Raw genomic sequence first — 25,876 nt, forward strand, 5'->3', positions numbered from 1 at the left:
ATAGATTGGGTGCCAAATAAGTCAATCGATCGATCATATTTTTAACAAATGACGTAATAAAAATAGCCTCGTGTCCCGGTTGATTTAAGATATTGAAATTGTTTGCGAATTCATAGAATATTTAAGCGATGTTGATACCGAGAAATTCAATATAGTTTGACAATGTAAAATAAGCAGAGGCAAAGTCGCAAAGTTTTCAGTAGATCTGCAAAACTTTGCTAATTACAAATTTTGCTAATTACATATTTCATTACATATTTTCTCGTTACATTCGGGAAGATATATGTAAGAAGTTACATTCTGATTTATTTTATATTCCGTGTAATTTTATTTATTTACTTTTTTTATAAAATTGGGATGGCACATTCTGTAGTCGAACGTTTTTCGAATGGGTCCATTTTCCGATGTCCTCTGAACCGTTAAATTGTAAAGTCGAACAGTACAATTTATCTTCACTTCGTGTTTAACATATTTATACATACGAACAAACATAGCAGAGTTAAGTCGATACACGAACAGACTCTTGAAATGACAATTCAATCTCTGGTTTTGTCGAAAGTTTTGTTTGTTTTCATCCAAATAACGAGATTTTAGTATTTTTATAATCCATATAAGCCATTTTCTGTCTTTGTATAACTCATTTATAATAAAATAGTTTCATTTAATATTGGGATCATTTAAATATACCCCTATGAAATGCCATTTCCAAGAAATTACTGCTATATCATTTCATAAATAGATGTAATATTATGTTTGAAAATGTATGTAAGTGAAATTTCTAATGGTTGCGGTTCAATGGCGAGGAAGCCATAACGATGATCATAAAGATTATACAAGTAAAGATTTGCTGTCAATATTCCTAAAACACAGTATATTGCTTCAATAAAAAAAAAATAAGGAATGAGCCTTTATATTTGAAAGTCCAATTTTCAATACTAAAAACACTATTTGTGTTTGATTTAATTCAAAAATTGTTAACACTTTTTTTAATTCGATATGTCCAGAATCTCGGAAAAGCAAAATAAACGTATTACTGGCCACTAATATTTTCAGTATCTATTGTTAAATGCAAAACATTATATTTAATGTTTTGCGAAATATTTCTTTATAATATGACGGATCATATGTACATTTTCACCATTTCTTTTTTTTTTTTTTCACTTATATGGAACTAAACTTTCGTGTTATAAAGAGATTAATTGTATTTGCAGACGAATTAGGAGACATACATATATATGTACATATGTATGTTTAACAAATAAAAAGCATTTCTTTAAAAAACTAAAAAATCGATTAGGTCTTTCTAGTTATATTTTTAGATGTTTTTCAAAGTCTCAAATGTTTAAGGACATTAAATGTACATTTTTAGGCCCAAATATTTTAACTGTATCTACATATTTACGAAATATCAATGAAGTTTTGTAATCAAGATATAATTTGACTGATTTGAAAACATATGTCTTATCAGATTATATGTAATTATTAAAAATTAGAAACTGTATCTATTGATTACTTAACAAATCGGAATATGTACATACATATATAATGTATAGATGATTGATTTAGTTAATATAATCTCAAAATATTTGACAAGAGATAAGAGTCTCTCAATGTTTACATTTATGTATGTTTGTATGTATATTTTTGGCTGAAAAATTTTCCGTAGTGTGACTTGCTTACCGAGAAAATTTCGTTGTAATACACCTTGACGTGTATTACAACGCAATTACAATCTGTAATTACAGTGCCAAAGGTCTAAATAAGGCACTAAGCTCGCAGTCACGATTCGGCCGTGTAATATGTTTACGTTGGACATTCTATAAATTAATTTTCTTATTCGCAACTGCGAATGCGAATTATCGTCTCGGGCAAGATAGTACATTATATCGGACTAGCAGTGCGTAATCCCGTGGGATATTCACCTAATACTTTTTCCTGATATCCAATTATCGCGAACATCACTCACGGTAATCGTCCGTGGATTCGGCACCGTGGGTCGGCGTATTAAATACATTATTAGATCGGACGAACCGTATCGGCGATTGAAAAATGGCCCTTGTCAAAAATTATTAATCAATCCGGCTTACTAAGTACCGGTGGGAGGAGATTCGGGCCCCGGGACTTGGAGCCACATTTTCCCAAAGCTTATGGAAAAAAATTAAATTAGATTGGGCGTGTTATAAATTATATTTCGATCAAACGATGGCCGGAGTATAAAGCGAGGATCGATCGAAGTGTGAAATATTTCCGACGGGTCTATTTTTAACCACTTTCCAATTAAGTAGCCGGCTTACAATACTTAACAACTTGTATTCATACAAAATAGGAAAACATTTCATGAGCCGTTCTATTTGAAAGCGGCGGGAACCCAATTTCAGTTCCAAAAACCCTATTCCTGTTTGACCTAATTCATAAATTGTTATCACTTATTCGATATGTCCAGAATTTCGGAAAAGCAGAATAAACTTAATACAGGCCACCAGTATTTTTAAATATTGTTAAACGCAAACGATTATATTTAACGTTTTGCGAAATATTTCTCGAAATGAAGAAAAGTGAACTTGTGCCACTTTCGAATATTTCGAACAGCCAGCAGTTTGTCTTAGTGATAGCGTATATATTTAGCATCACTGAGGTCATAGGTTCGTGTCCTCGCCACTGCTGGTTAGATTTGGGGGTTTTGTGACTCCAAATCGATCGTTTCTCTATCAGAGTTTGCCAATTTTATCTGATCATAGCTGAAACGGTTCCTGAAAATTGGTATTAAATCTAATCCTGTTGTCACAAAAATCTGCCTGTGTATAATTTGTATTAATTATACACGGTAATCTGAAATCCATAGATGTCACTATGATTATTATTTCTGATTAATTGTTATATTCTATATATTCTGATTGTATATGTATGTATTACTGTATTTCTGATTTCTGATTGTTCATGTATTTCATTAACGTACACCCGTCGCATTGGAGCAAATCTGTAATGGCGAGTGTGTATTGATTTGTGACAATAAAATAAATAAAATATGGTAACTAAATTAACACATACTAGTTATTAAAAAAAAAAAAGGTCTAATTATGGTCTATTATGAAGAAGCCAGCAGTTTGGCTTAGTGGTAGCGTATATATTTAGCATCACTGAGGTCAAAGGTTCGAGTCCTCGCCACTGCTGGTTAGATTTGGGGGTTTTGTGACTCCAAATCGATCGTTTCTCTATCAGAGTTTGCCAATTTTATCCCCAAATGCCCCAATTTTTACGTTTTTTGTAATAACTATGTGATTTTCAAGGCTATATTTCTTTTATTCCTAGAATGAACTACAATAAATTTATTTTGTATGATTTAGAAAAGGGGTAGATTGTAAAAAAATACATTATACATTTCTACGTTCCAAAGTATGATTTAAAGGCGGTAGCGATAAGTCATGTTTTTGACTGTTCCCTTGCATATTCTTGTTGACCGATGAATCAATGAGAGAGAAAGAGACAGCTGTATTTTCGTAATTTATTTATTTTTTATTTATTTATTTATTTAATAGTTTTGGACCATTGTGGCATTACAGGAAGAACCTAATGCGCCACAATGGCCTACATTTGAAAAATATATAAAAACATGATATTAAAACAAGTAAACTGTAAATAAAGGAAAAAAGCAAAAGCAGAAAACATGGTAAAATAAAATTACAAAAAAAGTAACAAAAGGAAAATAATACATCATTCAGAGAGAAAAAAAAAAAAAAAAATAACAAAAGTGTAAAAATTAAAAATAAAATCCATAAATCCCATTCTTTGTTTACACTGATCAAAATTAAAATAGTATATAAAAATGTACAAAAGAGAAAGAAAAAATAAAATAAAATAAAACAAAATATGAATAAAAAATAAAATCACAGCGAGGCCCAAATGGAAGAGAGTAGATTAAGATTCCACTCATTCATCACATTCAAATTAAGAAAGTAATGATGAGCGCAGGTTACCAGATAAATATGTTAAGATAATATCCGACAATCTACGCTCCCCAAGGTGGAAAATATCACATTCAGGGACAGCAGCAACGATTTCATTGAGAAGTCGAATAGCTCTTGGAATAGGAGCCATTCGAAAAAGAACTGTGCGAGCAGCAGGTACAACCATTAAATGATGATGTCTACCACGCACATAATTATTAGGGACATAAAGTCCCAACTGTTCCAGCAACAACGGGCATGACGTATTACCACGCAATAGCTGGAGAACGAAACGAATTAACGAGAAGTTTCTCCGAAGTTCAAGGGAATTATACCCAAGCATGCCCAAAAGGAAAGGAGTAGGATAGAGATATGGGTAGTACCCATACTCTTTCTTATAAAGAAAACGAAGAAATGCTTTTTGCACTTTTTCTATAATAAGAGAGTAGTTTGCTTCGTGCGGATTCCACACAATTGCATTATACTCTAGCTTACTTCTAACAAGCGAGTTGAAAAGCAAGCGAGAAGACAAGGGGTTGGAGAATAATCTAGCATATCTCAAGACAAATCCAAGTCGACGAAAGGAAACGTCAGCGATTGTCTTGATGTGGTTGTGAAAGGTGAATTGAGGATCAAAAGTGATACCCAAGTCGACCATTGATTCCACGCGCTTCAACAATACGGATCCAATGGAATATCCGTGACAATAGAGCGAATTCGCACGTCCATAACTCATAATAGCACATTTACTAGTATTCAGTTCAAGCCCTAAACTGGAACTGAACTCTAAAACAGCGTTAATATCAGCTTGAAGGAGAGAGGCTTGCCTCTCATCCTTAACAGCAAAGAATAGTTTAACGTCGTCAGCAAACAAGAGACATGAAGCATTGCGTAGTACTTTTGGGAGGTTATTAATGACTATTGTAAATAGTAAAGGGCCTAAGGTGGACCCCTGAGTTACACCAGATCGCGTAAAAAATGAAGGAGATTCATAAATACCATATCTAACAAATTGCTTCCTATCACTAAGATAAGAAGCAAAGAGTTTAAGAAGACGTGGAGAAAAGCCCACTTCAGCTAATCTGATCATAAGAGCGTCATTGTTGACAAGATCAAATGCTTTTCGAAAGTCAAAGTAGGCTACATCAACTTGTTGTCCACGGTCAACTTTAGACATGGTATAATATGAAAAGCAGGCAAGATTAGTGGTAGTGGAACGACATGGTGAAAAACCATGCTGCTCATCACACAACAATCTTTTGAACTGCAAAAGAATCAAACGGTGAAGGATATTATCGAAAATTTTGGGAATAGCCGAGATGATAGCAATAGGTCTGTAATTTTCAACCTCATTTTTAGAGCCACTTTTATGAATGGGAATGACTCTAGATAATTTCCATTTATCAGGATAATTACCAGAATCCAGAATAAGGTTAAAAATAAACTGAAGAGGCTCTAAGAGCGAATTACAGCATGCCTTTAATACGTCCTATTGTTTTCGTCGCTTCGGCGCGTGGCTATTGAGTCGTGCAGTCGCCTGTTGGCTCTACCTATGCGCGTTTTCGTGTTGATGCTTGTCGTTATTTTTTAAAACAAAAATAGTCAAAAACATGCTATAGGACTAAAACTTTTTATTTTGATGTATAAAATGATTAATTAGATATATATTGAACCCATTTTTATTAAGAAAACCTGTATTTTGATTAAAAAATACTGGGGTCTTACTCGACTCCGGTTCAGGACACTCATTAGATGCTCCGTCCTTCATTGGTTAATTGGCCAGTGCATATTAATTAAATCAAAATGACTATAAATATAGGAATGCGACAAAATTTCAGTCAAAATATAAAATTAACCATCTCATAAGTAGTTTTTAATATTTATAAGTACGCTGAGATGTTTACTTAGATCTTAAGAGGGCTGTATACCCGAAACCTTAATTTTGTTGCCGTTCCTTTATTAGATATATGTATATATTGAGTGAATGTATATATTGAGAGAATGCGACAATATATGTACATATGTATATCAATATATATATTGAGTGAATGCGACAGTTGCGCTTCAACCAGATAATACGTATTTTAAATCGACAAAATCGAGGTTTCGTATTCTCCAGTTTTCTCCTCCGAAACTGAACCAATTTAAAAAAAAAATCATCATCGGTATGAGAAAGATATTTTTCATGTTTGTGTTCTCGTATTTTTTTAAAAATCAACCGTTTAATATGCACGCTGGACTCTTTTCGTGGGTGTAAAAAAGTGGCGATTTTATAGATGTTTGGCGGCTCAAAGCTTCTATAAAAAATAATTAATCAAAAAAAATAAAACCACAGAAACATGCCTATGGTGGATACCCATAGCATATTAAAAAAAAATTCTCCAGTGCCATAATCGAGGAAGGGAGAAGTGTAATACGTTTGTATGGACAAGGCGCTGGTGTTCAGCCCTCTTAATGAACCCTAGTTACAAAACGGATAGCTGATTTGATATATAAGTAGCATTAAAAACGGTTTATTCTTTAAAATGAACTGAGAAAAGTTTCCACGGAGGTAATTTCTTACAGCATCGTAATAATCCAGTCGGAGAAGAAAACAGGTAAAGATTTCAAAAATAGAACAGAAAATAGTTCAGAATGTAGAGAAGCTCGTTTAGTGTAAGTTTAACGACTTACATTAAACGATGTTTAATTCAACAAAAAAGCAACTCGGACGGAAATTGAAACACTCTCGAGCTTAATTTTGATTATTTAAACACACTTTTACGTGCCGGTTAAAAGCTCCAGGATCTATGTATTTAACAAGATGGTGGGATGGGGCAGCCGATGGAAATCTTCTTAAGTTAAGCGAAAACTTTGCAAAATAAATTTCGGGTTAAACACCGCGTGCTACAGACTGCGCTCGTATCTCATCCCATAGCACTCTGCTTGTTGTTGTGCACATAAAGAAAATGTTTAGCAACTGCTATAGCATAGTAGTTAAAATATGGAACAGACCAGGTTATTAGATGAGAGAGAGAGAGAGAGAGTCGTACCCTAAATTACTGCACACGCTGTACAAATTAGAAACTACATATTTAAACGTTGAGATTCATTTATAAGCGGCGTAGGTAATTTTCCGCTGGGTTTAAACTATGCATGTTCTGAAGTCGTTGTGTTTTAATGATTTTTTTTACTGTCTGCCTCGTAATGAAATATTTTGAAGATGGTACATCTAGAGGTTTTATTACAACTATATATGTATGTATGTATGTATATATATATATATATATATATATATTACAAATGTACCATTGGGAATAGTAAATAATATTATGATATGGCTAATTCTGTAAGGAATCGTTTTAATAATTAACCAGTTGAAACCTATATATATATATATATATATATATATATATATATATATATATATATATATATATATATATATATAATTTTAATAATTTTATACGTTTTAATAATTAACCAGTTTAATAATAAACCAAAATATATATATACGTTTTAATAATTAACCAGTTGAAACCTATATATATATATATATATATATATATATATATATATATATATATATATATATATATATATATATATATATATATATATATATATATATATGTATATATATATATATATATATATATATATATATATATATATATATATATATATATATATATATATATATATATATATATATATATGTATGTATGTGTACAAAGATACATACGTATTTTATTATTAAATGATTGGTACAATAAATAGGCATGTAAAATTATAAAATTACTCTAAAAAATCGAGTTATTTTTAAAATAAATTAATTACAGCTCTTTTCAAAGAGAAATTATCGCCTTTTCAAAGAGTTGATCTTTTAGGTCTTTATTCAAGATGTTCCTAAATCATTCCTGAGAATAGATTAATCCTTTCTCTGGATTTTTAAGTAATTAATTGAGCTGTAAAACGTCTGAAATTATTTCAATCAATTTAATTATAAAAATATAAAATATCTCGTCTTCTAATAAAAGGCTTAGAAAATTTTAATGGTTTTCAACAAAAATTCCTAGTTCAATTCGTAAAAATAGTTTATTGCAAATTAATTATAATATAAGAGGTTATATTGTATAAAGATGTAATAATTTTCATAGTTTTCTTGTGCACTTTATTTTTTTAAATCATTAGAATGAACAATATTTTAACTAATTACCAGGGCTGTGGAGTCGGAGCATTTCTAGTGAAGTCAAAGCATTTCTAGTGAAGTCGGAGTCGTAAAGTATCGACCTATTCCAACTCCTTTTTTAATACGAGGCCTCTTATAAGGTTTACTTCGCGATTCAGTATCTTTTCCTACAGTCTTCCGATCGTTTTAAAACTTTGCTATTTTGTGCGTTTTTGGTAAACGACGGAAATTTAAATCGATTTTGATAGTTCGATGGTGAAAAATAATCGTAATAAATAATTTTTGAAGACGGTGAAGTTTTTATCATTATCTTTATTACAGTATGTGTCAACTAGTGTCCAATTGTATTTAAGTAAATCAACCAATAAATTGAAATTAAATAATTTATTTATAAAAATCGTGAATTTAAATAAAATTGTTGATTTGCACGTATTTTTATACCAATTTTTTCCTCCGTCTCGTACTTTTATTTGGATTAAATTAACTTGTTTATGTACGCAATTGCCATACAAAAACTCACTATGAATGTTTATGTACAATGTAATGTACACAAACTCACTATGGATATACTTTTTATTTATATCTTTTTTTTTATACCTCTTTCATTACCAAAAACTCAAAATATTGGGTTACATTTTGGGTCTCCAATTTGAGTATATTTGCCTATCTTTAAATTTGGAGTCGAAGTAGGAGTAAATTTTGTATCAACTCCACATCTCTGCTTATTACGGATCTTTGACGCAATACTGCAGAATTATTTCAAGTCGTTAATTAGTATTTAAAGAATGCGCTTTTCTTGCTTTATTTAATGAAATTAAGTGTTATTTCTATACGAGAAGTAATATCGGATATATAGCGATTTATAAGGCAACAATATTACCACTATTATGAACCCTTAAAAATAGCTTCTACATTAATGATAAATGATTAATTGATGCTTAGGCATCATATGAATTTTATAATACATGACAAATAATATAAATATATGATAGGCTAGATTTTCTAGTGTTTCTCACCTTGCGTTCGTTTGGTATGAATACGCCATGAAAAGCTATCTCGGCCCTCCTGAGCCTTTCTTCAAGGGTTGCGCCCTCTTTGCAACCTCCTCCAGGAGTTGCCAACACCCATGTGTCGGCTATGGACAAACACAGCAATACACTGACTAGCAATTCCATATTGGTGATTTTTAACGGCAACAGATCGACGATTTTGTTAGCGAAAGTGGGGCGTCAGAGCACGACACACCCCCGTCGAACTGACATATTTACGGACACGTGTTGAATTTCTCATTTGTCACCGATATCCTCTTATTCTCTCTGTGGAGTCGAAACGCACATCTGAAACAATAAAAATACATATTTAAGAATAATTAGTTTCAGCCGTATACGTAAATGGGAAAATTAGTAAAAAAAGTCAATTTGTTCCCGTTCAGTTGTTTCAGCAATGGCTCTAAAAACCTCTCTGCAGAGTCAGAAATTTCAGCAAAAGAATGAGGTGGAAAAAATTAGTCCGCTTGATAATTACGGCGAGTAGAAGCGGCGGATATCCGGATGAAATTTCTCTACGGGGAATTTTATTGGACTTTTACTACTTCGGCGTGCCTGTGACTAGAATTTAAATTTAACGCAGAGATGAAGCAATATAATTTCTATGTATAGGGAAAAAATTGACGATATCGGATTGGATTTAATTAAAAAAGTCTCATTGGATTTATGTCGATAACGAATCATATTTTGTATTCGTTATATAAACATATACCTTCACAACAGAAAATAATGGTATAATTTGAACTTATTAATTATTTATTTCGAAATATAAAAATTCAGTAAAATTGACAATGAAGACAATCCCTATAGATTTATTCATTTCACCTCTGAATCAGATGTGCTGATCTAATGATGATTGTATCATTTTATCAATTTAATCTACGTAACAAGGTATTATTATATAATAATCAATCTAGAATATAATAATTCTACCTATAAAAGATGAACATTTTCTCTTCCAGTTGTGCAATTCTTTCTCTTCTTAAAGGCTATGTCAGATAATTATAGAAATATCATTTCCAAGGATTTATATTAATAATAAATGATGTATAATGTCATACTTGACAAATATTATACCTATATACATATGTTTTTCCCTGAAAGTACATAATATAAAATAAGTTTGTAAAGGTAGTTAATTGCTATGTATACTTGAGACAAGTTATCACGCTTTCCGAAATAAACATTGTGAGATAAGTAAATAGATGAGTGACGATGAAAAAATATTAAGCTACAATGTAATTTATATACACATATGTACATATTTACATGAAAATAACAGTTCGATTCGTTGAGCAATTATCTTGTGTCGATTAGCATTTCAGTAACTGATAGATAGTTTCAGTTCGATAGGACTAACAGTATTCAAAAAATCTCCAAGGATTGTAAGTAGGTTTTTGAGCTCTTTTTCCTATTATGCTGTAGATTAACATTAGAATAATATAATACTATGATTACTAACCAAATTAAATTAAATTGTAGAATAGAAAATGATCAGTAGATCAGTGGCTATTAAAATAGATATAAGATGTATTGTGAACATAATTTCGTAATAATAAAAAGCATTTAAAAATCAAAAAAAATCTCCAAAATACACCGACACACATACATACTAATATACTAACGTATTAACACATACACATTTTTTTCTAGATGATGAAAATGTAATCAGTGATTTCGAAACAGTCAAAATCTTGAGTTAAATTTTTCACATGATCACAAAACTTCATTTATTGTTACTACGTAGTACATACATATATAGATAAAGTCAAAAAAAGAATGTTGAATTTAAGAATGGTTTTGATTAACTTTGTAATGAGTATCATTATTGATTTAAGTACAGAGATGAAATGTAGTATTGAAAAACACAATGGTGCAAATATAAGTATGAAACTGTCCATATGTAAATGCTCAGTATACAAAGGAAATATATAAAATGATACACATAGAAGAGATGTATGACTTGGGTAATTGACATAGTAGTACGACTGAAGAGATTGAAATGAAAATGGATGGGGAATGTTACTAAAACGTTAGACGAGGAATATATGTACATATATGTAGGTACTTCAGAGTTAGAAAGTGTGAAAGAAAACAAGGACTCTGTATTGAATTGAGTCTGGTTGTGAATTGTGAAAATTTTTAACAAAGACGAATTGAACATTAGAAATTTCAATTATGAGTCATATATATAGTGAATGGAATTTTACCTCTACCAATATAAAGTGGAGTTATTCGAGCTTACAAAGACTAGCCGAACGGGAATGTCCAATATTTAATTACGGCCCGTTTCGCTATATACACAGAGAGAGAGAGACACACAAAACCCAAGTTCTTTCCACAGACCGAAAGCAAACATTCGATGATCTGTCGGTACTCGGGATCTCAGTCCCACGTATGTATACATACAACTGTATCTAAATATACACTATCGTACCGTTCGAGTTGTGTATATGTATGTATGTTTGCGGTTTTGGCCACTCGAAAACCACTCGTGTCGTGTTTTTCCAACCCGCTAACGAAACGAGTTTTCGCACAAGTATTCCGAAATTCCGATGTCGGATTAGTTGGATAGTTCTGTATTGAAAATTCTACCGGGGGAAATTCCTCGAAGAAACGGGATATGTACAAATCAATGTGTACGCATTTGTATATATTGTAGGTATATAATTTGGTTATTTATGAATAATATTTCAGTCTTTACCAACATAAAATATTTTTTATTTACCCACATAAGCTAAAAATATTTTCCCCGAATCACTACATCTGTATATCTATAATTAATAATATGATTTATTATTGTTTTGTTTAATTGAATTTAGCAATCATCTTTACATATATTGGGAAAGATATCAATGTATATTTTCAATTCAATGATTTACAATATAATAAATAATTCTCTGTTTGTTTTGTGATTGATTTTACATCAGCGCATTGATCAATATTTACATTGACTAAGATTCGTTCATTGTGATAACACCGAGCAACAAAAAAATTACTAGATTGGAGAATTATCAATCTTTATTAAGTTTGACCCACTTAATTCGATTATGATAATGATTTTTCTTGGTTCGCTCTTGTTTATGAGATATAAGTGGTTTAAAAAATGTTAAAAACTTATATTTTTTTGGCTTTTGTAGTCTTTAACACAAAATCTGGAACTACTGTGTTCAAAATGAGTATTGTAATCAATAGTCGGATGTTTTTCCTATTGATTGTGATATTTCATTGCTTTTAAATACTTCTAATTAATTGTCTAGCGAATTTTAAAAGTCAAAAATATATTTTTTTCATGCCATTATGCGTTTATTTGGCCAGTTTTTTTATTTCACCCCGTTTATAAGGATTGCTTTTCTATCTCAATATATTTTTTTTATAGGAAAAATACCTAACTATTGATTCCAATACTCATTTTGAACACAGCAATACTAGATTTTGAGTTAAATACCGCAAATGCCAAAAAACTGTAAAAATTGCGCATATTTTAAACGATCATACATATCTCGTAAATGAGAGTAAACAAAAATCATTATCATATTCGAATTCAGTGAGTCAAAGTTAGTAAAAATTGATTAGTCTCCTTTCTGGTAACTCAAAAACGTGATTTTTTGTTGCTCAGTGTAATTGAAAGCAAAAGACAATATATTTTCATGGAATTGTGATGTGTATTTATTTTATTTATCCGACGCTGATAACAATATTGCAATGAACTTTTTAAATTAAATTTAATTGGTGTTTTTAAAATGATATTTTTGAATTGGCATGCTGAACTCAAATGAAATCAGAAAAAATATAAAATGCTGTGTTGTTGAACCAACATACATAATTTAATGATTCCTTGAATTCACGCTTTTTGATATACATAGATTTGTAGACTCAAATATTATCATATTTGAATGAATTTTCGATTTGGATTTCATATTTGAATGAATTTCGTGAATTAGTTGTATTGTTCTAAGAAATATGGAATTACTTTTGATGCTTATTATCTACTGTTGTTATTCATATAATATTATTAACAATCTCAAATGCTGCATATATTGTATTATAAATTTCCAGTCATATCGATTCTGTGCTGTTGTCTAATTAGAAAGGAATTTCTGTTTTTAATGTACATAAGTTTGTATATGTAAATACGTATATTTATGCATAGACAGGTATGAAATTTTTTAATTGAATTTAGGTTTAATGTTGAGATGAAAGGTTTTAACTAGTTTTCTCTTTGGGAATGGGTCATTTACTCGGTCATATTTTGGCTTCGAGATTATTAATATCGATTTTCGGAACCGGTCGTAAATAAAATGATCGGAATATAATTGAATATGTTCGGATTGGTTTTAAATTTATTTTCGTCGCTCGAAAGTGATCGCAGAGACTAACTAATACAGCCATCGGATAGATTTATGGTCGAACTTGGACCATTTATTTCTTTTGTAATGGAGGGAAAATACGAAGAGCCGTTTCGTTGGCCTCTTTGATTACACTTCGCTTCGTTTGATCAGATTTTTATTTCCTTCGGATTAGGAAAAACAATAAGGTTTTATTGCTGTTGTGTTCGACCGACTATAGGACATATTGGATTTAACGTAGGAAATATTTCAAAAATTTACTGTAAATAAAATCAAAGCTTTTACATGAAAGTTTAGCTACCACCAATCACATTTGATAGAAAAAAACGAATTTTCTTTTTTATTTTTGTTATTTTCGTACATATGTAAATATATACTTATAATATATTTCTAATGTTCAATAGTTATTGCATGCCTGATGGCATTTCATTAGATGAGAAACCAGTATAAGTAGTAAATAATTATTTTTATAAAGGTCAAATAATTAACATGTCGGGTAATAAAGAGGAAGAAATAAAGAGACGTATTAAATTAAGATGGAGTGCATTTGGACGAATGAATGCGTTTTTTAAATCAAAAATGCCACTTAGCCTTAGATTATGTATGGATATGAAACTTGGACATTGAACACCAAGTTGCTACACAAGTCCAATACACTCAAATAAGTATATACCCATATGCACATGTATACATACATATTAGGTGTAGGGGGTCAAATAAATTGTATCAATAAACATTATTTTTTCAATGGAAAATAGTTATTTTACTGTTGTCATTGGAGATTACTTTTTTCTTTGAAGTTTTTCTCTTAAACCTTCAAATGATTTGAATTGAAATTTCATATCTATACATTTCAACTTAAGACTACATACATACATACATAAGTAGTTTAATAAACTTGATGAAGATCTTCCAGATGAAAGAGGTAGTTCAGTATTTTAATCGTCCTTTAAAATACTTGTGTTATAATCCTTTTTTGAATTTGTTTCATTCACTAAAATCAAAAACTTTACTACACAATCTTATCGAAACTTTTTAACTAGGAATTCCAAAAATATCACCATTTGCCACTACCGGTACTACCGTAAAAATTTACCCACTGTCGATACTATCTGTATCTACCATTTTTAATTTATTTAAGCAACAAAATTTTATCAATTACCAATAAAATATTAATTTTATCAATTACCAATAATATTAATAAATACAAAATAATGTATTGAGTCCTTCCGCCCTTCGCGAATTATTGATCAGCGAGTGTCAAAAAAAGCTATATACTTCAATCATTTTTGTGTGGAAAGGATAGTTTTAGATATTACATACATTTATGCATATGCATTTAAATAATTTTAAAGTAAAAACAGTGAGCTTAAAATCAATATAATTTGATTTAAAATTTATGACACACTTAGCAGCTCCTTTGAATAGCATGTCGAAAATGACGTTGGGCTCGTTGACTTTTTCTTTGACTAATTATTATATTCCGATACTAAGGGTAGTTTATGTTGTACTACTTATAGTTCCGATTGTACTGGTTTCGGTAGTACCGGTATTGGAATACATCTTGAGAATAAATTGAGCTGGAAATTTGCAGATATATTTTTATCATCTCAGAATTGCAATACGAACTGGATTTGGTAATTTTATTTTGAGTGACATTTAATTTTGTTAGATTGTAAATGGAGTCCTTGAATTGAGTTCTGTTTTACAGATAATTAAAGCACGCTTAGATGACAGGCACATTTTCGTATTATTAAAGTCCGTGGCACGACCGAAGGGATTATTCCACATGAAATTTTTATTTCAATTAAACTTTCCATCCACACAGTTTAATATTAATTCGGTCACGCTTTCAAATGAGATTTCGTTTTCGTAGCGTTTGATACTCGCGCACTTATTCCAGATAATTATGGTGGAGTTTGTTGTTAAATTAGGGATAACTGTAATAACACAGTTAACGGTTGTTTGTGACACGACCAAACAAATTAGCATTTTGGCAAACAGCAGTTATGGGAACTCTCGCGCCGAACTTTGTTTGACTTCTGGCTCATCAAATTTGCAAAGAAAAACGCTTATGTTCACATCGCGAACGCTAAGTGAATTATTGCTTTGCTCTCGCGCTCTTGTTTGCTCTCGCAATGTGTGCTCCGGTCGTCAAAGGGTTATACGACTCATCGGAAAAGCGACACCGTACCAGATGGGATCATTCAATATTAAAAGTTCACTTTGATTATTTAAATCGCACATCAGTTCTAAGCTTTAAACCTAACGGGTAATTTTTTGGCATATGCGATTTCTTGACTCTTTTTTTTTACACTTTGGAAAGTAATTATACGGGAAATATAAGCAGAAAAAAAACTACAGCATCGAAAGTATACTAGAGTGGTATTTATTATGTCCGAAAATTGAGATTTTTCGCTATCCAAAATTTTTAAAAGTTTCTTTGCAAAAGTCCCACAGCCTATCATTTATCAACATGATATTTTTATTTGATTTTATTTTTATTTAAATACACATATACCACAATGTCTTCACAGGTTATCCCAATATGAAATTTTGGCCAGCTAATACATAACTGTATATTTGTGTATGTATGATGTACATACAAATAAATTGAAAAATATGTGATTATTTATTTTTCTAAAATTGTAGGTGAAGAATTTTATCGCGGAAAGTGACATTTTGCCCTTGGAATGGCCGGGTAACAGCCCTGATTTGACCCCGATTGAGAACCTGTGGGCTATAATGGATTATAAAATTAAAATAAAAAATCTTCTACTCAATTAAAATTGATAGAAACAATAATAAATGTTTGGTATATTGAAATAACGGATGAGTACTTGCAAAATTTAATACAATCTATGCCTCGAATGGTTGAGGCAGTGTAAAAAAATAAGGGGGGACCAACCAATAATTAAAATAATTGTTATTTGTAGCCACTATTAAAATAAATAAAATGCGGTTTTCAGTTTTTTAATTAATACGTTTTTTAATTACACTTCTTGAAATTCCTAATAATTTAAAAAACATGGTAGTTTCATTTAAATTTCATTGTATTGCTACTTGATATCGTGTCAAACATAATAAACTTCATTTTAATAAACAAAAAAATATATGTAACATCTTGAAACAAGGAAATATTGATATTTTCAAGCTGGAAACCTTTCATTGACCGCTACGGTATATGCTTATATGTATGTACGTGTATATATTTGTATATTTATAAAAATAGTATATGTTTATGTAATTGTTATTGGCCAGGAAGGCGCATTGGGTTTACCTGTTAAGCCTTCCTGGTACAAATATATAAATAAATATAAAAATAAATAACAAAGATTTTATATATACCTATACATACATAAATATGTACATATAAAATATTATAAATAAAAAAAAAACATTTAAAATCTGTCGTAACCAATATTTATTTTTATCGATTATTTTTTAATAATTTATTATAATTTACAGTACACTTTTATTTTATAAAACAAAACGCTTCTCAGTAGATTAGATTTTTCCAATGTAAAAGTGAAATTGAATGCAGCAGCAAATATGAGATTTGTCACTTGAAAAATGAGGTTTCAAGAATTAGTAAAAAAAATTCGCATGCGGTGGTAAATGTTATATTTTTTTATAAATTTTGTGTCCGTATTAAATTAAACTGGGTTTATTTTTATTAATACCTGAATTTTTTATTTTTTTAACCTCTTCGTATTAAATTAAATATTATTTGAAAATTGCCTTTTTTTTACTTTTCAGTTGGCAACCCAACAAAACTTAGTTTTTTTTTTAATTTCGCTCCATCCCTTTGAAAAATATCTGGATCCATCACTGAATAGATTAGCTGTTTCTTAGAAATTTTTCTACTTTTTCAGGAAAAGAAATATTCACTATTTCAAAATGATTTTTATACTTTATGTATTTATATATTATAGTAAGGGAAATAAAGATTAAAATACCCATATATGTATATAACATAATACCTACATATATATTGAAATTATTCATCAAAATGAGAACCACTCTGTTTCATATATATGTATGTACATACATATGTATGCATGTACATATTATAAATAGATTTAATGCTATTGTTCACTATAGTTTGATTTTAAAAATCACTATATTAATATTGATAAATCTTAATTAAAATAAAAATAGTATTACGTGCAATTAATGTAATACGTATTCAAAATATAATTTTAGTGGTACTTAGTTGAAAACTTTGATTTGAATAAGCGACTTTGTGCTATAGAAATAAACTTTGATTTCTATGTATTATATGTACATAGAAATATGTAGATGTGCTAATATAAATTAATTCTAAATAAATTATACATTGAAATATATAGATGTGCTAATATAAATTGTATATTATACTTGTTAGTTAATAGTTGAAAGGATAGAAAGCTCGAAAGGATCAAAAGAAGGAAATTTAACTATGAATATATCTTCCATATTCATCAGTCGCTTTAGCGTTCGTCTACTTTCAGGGTATACGTTCTTATTTGTAAGATAGTAGAGATGCCAATATTTTTTGTATTCGAGTTTAAAAATCTCGGGAAACTCCATAACGCTAAATCCGACGGGCGAAAATGTGCCGTAAAACCCATTCCGACGCATTTACTTTTACGGTTGATCTGAGGTCAATGGTTTCGCGATACGGAACCAAACCAGAAAAAAGGAAAAATTGGGAAAGAAAACGTAATACACATTTCGTATTATCTGACCGTATAAATAATATCGGCAGGACTATGGCGATAGAATAATAGCGAAAGACGACGTAAAATCCTACACTTTTGTATCAAAATCGGGTCACACACATTCGTACATACCCACGCAAACGTACATTCATTCGGAACATTTTTAATATAGAAGAAAATTCGTTCGTTTTCCACACAAAGCGGAGAAAATATTCGATCGGCGAAACGAATAACGATGTTAGGTATTAAAAGCTTCGCGTGATTCAAAAGCTCTAGCTGTTGCTTTGCACTTTATACGTGTCGAGTTTTATCGCGTGAAAATGATTATATCAATGGAAAACTATTCAATGGAACTATTTTCAGACCACTATAAATACGTCTGAAATTCATTTCGAGATATTACACATCTCGACGTGTAATATATCGAATTGTTACATATATAGTTCACATTAAGAATATTGTGAGATCACTTCATATAAAATACATAAATACATTATAGTCAGATAACCTATGTAAGGCTGCTTTTGATAAACTCGCTTTGATAACTTCAAAGATGAACATTGATTAAAATTATAAATAAAAATATTTACTTTATAAGTTATATTTTATTATATATTTGCAAAGCATGTTCTCTGCAAATTGAAAAAGTTGGGAGAAAATAACGGACTTGCCCCGGGGTCTAATAAGAATAAGGGAATGCTTTATTCTTTTTAGTTAAATTGACTGTCAAAAAATCAGTGCCGCTTCATTTATAAAATAATAAAATCTACACACAATGAGGTTGGCAAAAAATAATCAGGACTTTAGTTTTATTTATTATTTAGTTTGTATGTTATATACCGTTCATTTCAATAATATAAGCAAACCATATGATAATTCAATGTGTGTTAATATACCTATACAATCAATTTTGCCTATAGTTCCAATTTTTCTTAATAATGTATCTATGTATTTCTATATATGTATGTATGTAATGTTAAATTGTAAAGATTACTAATTGAGACATACGAACGCTTAAAAGTTATCAGAAAAAAGGATACACATATATAATATTATGAAGAAGCTCTAAAAATGGAAGATAAATCAGTTTAAAAATGAACTACAGTCGAATGAATTGCGTTTAGTAATAGTAAATTCTCCTTTACTTAATGTTTAATACCTATTTCATTTAGTTTTATTTTTCGTCGAATCAAACCCTTTCCATAGAATAAATTGACGTAAAAAGGATGTGAAAATATACGACCAACACAAAGCTCTGGAACAATTTTTGATGTGCGCTCAATGAAGCTTAAAAAAAGCTTGATTGAGATCGGTCGGTTTGACCTTAATTCCGACGAATCTTTCTCCCTCACAATAAAAGAAATACATTACTAAGGATTATAGAAATTCGATCCAAAAGCGGCCGTATACTTTTAACGTTGTTGTAAGCGATTATTTATTTATCGGATAAGAGGCGAAGATTTATCGGCGTTTTCTTTTTGCACGAAATGTGTACCAAACGTTTCCTGTAAAAATAAATTAAGCGTACCAACGATAAGATTATTTAAGCTTATGTTTTTGGTCTAAGATTAGATGGTTTTACTTTCTGAGATATCAAAATGGGCGTCTATATACATACCTACATACATCGGATTGTATGTGTATATTTGTCCTTTATAAACGAGAGTGATTGAAATTATTTTAATTATTGGGGAAAACTAATGTTATGCTTTAAGATAATTGCATTTATGATAAGCACCCAGAGGCTACCTAGTTTGATACCGTGCTAATATTTAATGCTGCTGGTCAGACTAGAATATTTGTGACTACAAGTCGATCGTTTCCTATCAGAGATTGTCAATTTATCCGATTTAATTATTGAAACTGTTCCTCCATCAAATTGGCTAAAACCATCTTACCAACTATGCCACCAATATCTGAATTTGATTTATATTCAATATCTAAAAAATTTATGAACAAGTCTAAATCCATAGATGTATCTTTGGATTAATTCATGAATTAATTATTAATGGTTCATTTTGTGTTCTTCAGCATCTCAAAATTCAGCGATTTATGTATGTACAAAATAAAAATGCTGCAATGTTTGTAACTGTCTAGGAAGGCGCATTGGTGCTTACTTGTTAGATCATTTATTTAAATAAATAAATAAACTAATAAGGATTAGTCTTAATCAAGCGGATGGAAATTCTATAGTTGCCTATACGCAGTTATCCAAAAAAGAAAGTGTGGAGACATATATACCTTAAATATTGCAGAATTTTTATTACATGAATATAATTGGAAAAACTTTGAAAGTCAATAAATTATAAAACAGTATTTTATTTTATTTTATTACATTTTATACCAGGAAGGCCTTACGGGTAAACCCTAATACGCCTTCCTGGCCAATTACAAACAATACCAGCAGCGTGGTCTAGTGGTGAATGTTGAATTATTTCGTACTTGATGTTACGAGTTCGATTCCCCGCTGTCTCGAAGTCTCGCTGTTGGCCAGACCTTGATTTGTCTAGGTCGATCGTTTCTTATCAGAATTTGCCAATTTTTCTGATTTTCATTGAAACGATTCCTGTAAAATTGGCGTTTCCTTCCCAATTTTCTGTTGCGAACCTTTAGTTATTGTTATATCTTAGGTTTCGCCATATTGCCCACCATAGATGTCTCTGTGGTTGTTAATCGATTATAAAATTCGTATAGTTACATGAAAGTTATTCATCGTTATTTATCATATTAATACGATGTTTGTAATATATGTATACCGACCATAGATGTCAGATATTGTTTAGATTTACATGTATCTATGTAATACTTATGTGGACCAGGAAGGCGCATTTGGGGTTTACCTGTTAAGCCTTCCTGGTATATTTGTAAAATAAAATAAAATACAGTATTTTTATTATATGTACAAGTCACTGAATTACGAGACACTGAAAACGAGACGAGACATCTATGAATTGTACATAAATTTTATTGTACATTAATCATACTCGAATAGTGGTGACATAGTAGGAAGGAAGGTTTTTAGCCAATTTCTAATCGGGAACCGTTTCAACAATGAAATCAGAGAAAATTGGCAAACTCTGATAAGGACACGATTGACCTGGAGTCACAAATATCCAGGTCTGACCAGCAACACTACAGATATACTCAGAAAAAATATTTTTAATCGAGGCCAACTCATGGGATCGAACCCGGCGTCTCTCGGTGTGAGGCAGAAGCTTAAGCTATAAGAAGATTATATTGTATTGATTATATGATTTTTAAAGCAAAAATTCTGGCTGAATTTGGTTGATTCTATTGTCTTTGAGCGGTGTTTGAATAAAGTGGAAAATTCCAAAGGCATGTTATTTAACTCGCGGCTTCATCTCAAAGAAGGCTTTACTTTGCGTATAGTTCCACTAAATGAGATTCATTAAAAACTCGCGTAAGTTTGCGATTCGCGAAAACAAACAATCCCCGTCTCCGAATAAATCTCACGAGCCAGGACAAGCAAAACCATCCCCATCCCTGCACCCCCCCCGCATTTTATTATTTAAATAATATTGTCGAATAAACGTCGGGGGCGGAATTAGTCGAATTATTCGGAACAATTCGCGAGCGAAAGTCGGAAATATTTTACGCGTATTTTCCGCGTAATTCGAGGGCAAATATTTGAACGCAACGATTTCGACGATTCAACGCAGAATAATATGGAAATAATTCTATTGCGTAGGATCGAATCAGTGTATTGAAAATTTCACATTTCCATTATTCAACGTGGAGCTTTCGCTTGAGGAAAACTCAATTCGTCGTCTTGAGATATTGTTTGGTTCGAGCACGATCAAAGCTCAATTTATAAGCCGTAGGTGTATAAATGTGTATCTATTATGAGATTTTTTTTTTTGGTGTTCACCAGTGGAGTAATTTAATTAAGAGTTTATTATTCCGCTCGGAAGAACGCAAGTCCAGGTCATGGAAAAATAATATGAATAAAAATTCAACCCACTTCTAATAGAGAGCTTTTGCGATTTGAACGTTGATTGCGTATTTATAATGATTTTTTTTCCTTTTATGAGAAATCTAGTTAATAATCTCAATTATGCATCTAATATATGTATGAGTATAACGTTGTTTTATGTGAGAAATTAAGTTTAATTAAGTCGTAGCGACATTAATACTAACAACAAGGTTAAACATATGAGTACCTATGTATATGTTATTTTTAATAACCTAGTATACATATTAACGAACAGGTGAAGCTTTCATTAAACCAAGTCTGAATTGATTTACTCTTTGCTTACATACTTTTAATAAAAAATAAGTATGTTTGATGGATTTTTTGAAGTCTCATATTAAAAGAGATTAAAGATTTAAAATTTAATACCGAATCTATATATGTATTATTAGTGTTGTGCCCGATAAAATATCATCGCATGGGTTATGGCATATTAAGTTATTAAAAACGGCTATGGCATATCAATTTATTAAGAACCTGTTGGTTCTGTGTTCGATTCGCATCGCGGTCGTATTTTTTTCAAACAATTTAATTAGAAATATAATTAATTAAATATATTTATTTAATTGTATAAGATGAAAAAAATGGTTCAAAATCGTGCTAAATAAAATTACCGTTATGTGTTTTTTTATATGGCGTGACGTAAGCAATTTCTTACCTGTAATATAGTGATAGACCCGATGAAAATTGAATCGGGTGTATTATAAGTAAATACTACCCACCTACCTACACATATAAATAATATAAAACACCAATATAAAAATTATTTAATTAAATAAATTTTCAATAGATGGCGCTAAATGCCCTGAGACTATTGCCCTAGAGGAAATACTGGTAGCAAACAGTATGTATAGAAGTTTTATCTTGAGCTGTTATTATATTCGTACGTTTTATTGGCAGTGTTTTAGCTGTGACGAACACATGTCCAATAGAAACGATTATTATAGTACGGTGAGCGTTATCGCACACAGACACAAATAAACAGAATTTATGTTAATTAATTAAATAAATTTTCAATAGATGGCGGCAAACGCTCAGAGACTTAGCGCGGTCTATTTTCTTAGAGGAAACATTGGTAGTAAACAGTATATATATGTATGTAGAAGTTTTTTTCTTTTGTTATTATATTCGTATACATTTTGGCAGTGGTTAAGATGTGACGTATATATGTGTGTCGAGTCGAAATGACTATTATAGTACGGCGAGCGTTATATCAGACAGACTGACAGACAGACACACAGAATAGCGATATTATATGTATATGTATATGATATGTATGAATATTTTGATATTTACAAAGCCAAGAATCTGAGCTTCAAGTGCTTTTATAATGCTTACGAAAAATATTGATAAAATAAGTATTAGGTGATATCATTCAGGCAAATATATTGTTGAAATTTTCCGGTGGCTTTAATAATATGTGAGGTCACAATTTTATGGCTTCTTGCTATTGACGTGGATGAATAAATCGGCTATGAATCAGAAACATCCACGTGGCTGAATATATGTATGTTTATTTGTAAATAAATACTCGTAGTCAAATTCTTTTTCCATCAACGTTTTTCCGCCTCGTCAAGGTAAATAAAATATCTAGAACAATACAAAGTTTCTTTTCTCTCGAAATAAAAGAGCGATGGAAAACAGATGCCTTAATGGAGAATAAAACTTTTCTTCAAAGTGTATGGGCATGGATTATTTTACGATCCGACGAGAAAAATGTCAAAACGTCATTTGTACGAGAGGAAAACCTTCTCAGAGCGGGAACAGGGATGCGGGGGAGGCTCGAAAAAATGTCGAACAAAATAAAAAAAATAAAGGGGAGAAAGGAAACGGGAACGTTGTTAAATTTTTGATGACTTATTGTAAAAGTGGAGTGTCAGTTAAGGACAGACAGATTTACTCTCGACTGTCAGGTGGATGTTTTCCAACAATAACGAAGAAAAATTATAAAATTTTCGGCTTTGATCATTACTCCATTACTTCGTATTATTAGAATTTCGCGTAAGGCACTCGATATTTTGGGAATGATTATTAATTATGTAATTGAATTTGTAAGAGTTCCTTTAATTAGGTTTTCCTTTGATTGCGACGTCGAAGGTAATACGGTACGAAAATTTGAGGCGAAGACTTTATTTTTTCATATTAATTTACTTTTTCCAGAACAAAAGGACTACGAGGCTCGAAAGGGTGAGAAAATAATTGAAAACAAAGCGTTGAATATTCATGAAAAACAATAATTAATAAGAGCATAATTAGCATTCGCATATTTTATCCCGGTGAGTGTAAAGAGGGTTTTTGTTCATAAGCACATATTCATACTCTAAAATAAGCAATTAACGATACGCGTTTAATATACGAAAATGCGAAGTAAAAATAATATTTTATCTCTGGTGCGGTATTAGATGTTAAAATTAAATTTGTATATGTACACTAAGCAATATGCGTTATATTCGTTGGTATAATTCAATTGATATCAAATCAAATGATATGCTAACGTAACGGAAAGTTTATAAAGTTTTGTCAATACGCTTCGTATGTATAATGGAAAGTTTAATATTGGCGTACGTTTACTGGTAAGTTTGTTTGAAAGTTGTTGTATTTGTCTGATAAGTTTATCTTTGTTACCTGTATTATATGGGAATTTATAATATTTGCATTACATAAATGAACTATTATTATACATATAGTGATAATATAACAAAACTTGTTCGGTAATTATATTGGAAACATAAATAACACTGTTTGACACGAAAAATGGTTCAGAGAAGAGATATACAGCGCACACAACACAAAACCGTGCTCCGCTAGTAAGAGTTTTTAGCTCGCAATTTTACCGATTTAAAATTCAATGCGCTTCCAATTAACCCTTTTAAACGAAAAAAAAATAGTGTAGCCAGAACATCATCCCAATAAATATGTTTCAATAGAAGATACTCAATATAAATAGTATTAACAATGGGAAAAATTCCCAAGTAAAAATACGTACTTTTGACTTTTCATTTGAACTGGACGACTACTTAGAGAGATATGAAAGCTGAAAAGTACTTCAAATGAAAGATAAAATACCCGACTATAGATACCAATATTCATTTTGAACAGAAAATTGACAGATTTTGAGACATCAACCGAACAACAACAAGATATAGAAAAATCGCGCGATTTAAAAAACACATTTTACCGATTTAAAATTCAGCATACTTCCAATTAACCCTTTTAAACGAAAAAAAAAAAATAGTCTGGCCTGAACACTATTTTAATAAATATGTTTCAATAGAAAATACTCAATATAAAATAGTATTAACAGTGGGAAAAAATCCCAAGTGAAAATACGTACTTTTGACTTTTGATTTGAACTGGACGACTACTTAGAAAGATTTTAAAGCTGAAAAGTACTACAAAATAAAGATAAAACACCCGAATATAGATACCAATATTCATTTTGAATAGAAAATTGACCGATTTTGAGACATCAACCGAACAACAACAAGATATAGAAAAATCGCGCGATTTAAAAAACACATATATGTACATATCTCCGAATCTCGAGCCAATCAACATGTTTTATTACCAGATTCGTATTTACTGGACAAAGATCTATAAGAAAAGTCATATCTTGTCTCTGAACCAAAAAAAAATCGTCATTTGTCGAACAGTGTAGTTAATATATTGATT

The 25,876-nt window shown here is 30.6% G+C and overlaps 1 protein-coding gene across 1 annotated transcript in view; it reads right to left on the reverse strand.

The window, feature by feature from the left end:
• Positions 1–25,876, reverse strand: part of LOC143912404 (uncharacterized) — a 168,404-nt gene that overhangs the window by 47,308 nt on the left and 95,220 nt on the right. The window contains exon 2 of the mRNA XM_077431680.1: positions 9,132–9,250. Coding sequence (XP_077287806.1) covers positions 9,132–9,250 — 119 coding nt within the window. The remainder of the gene's footprint in view (positions 1–9,131; positions 9,251–25,876) is intronic.

This window comes from Arctopsyche grandis, chromosome 5, assembly GCF_051622035.1.
Source record: "Arctopsyche grandis isolate Sample6627 chromosome 5, ASM5162203v2, whole genome shotgun sequence".
Classification (NCBI taxonomy): Eukaryota; Metazoa; Arthropoda; class Insecta; order Trichoptera; family Hydropsychidae; genus Arctopsyche; species Arctopsyche grandis.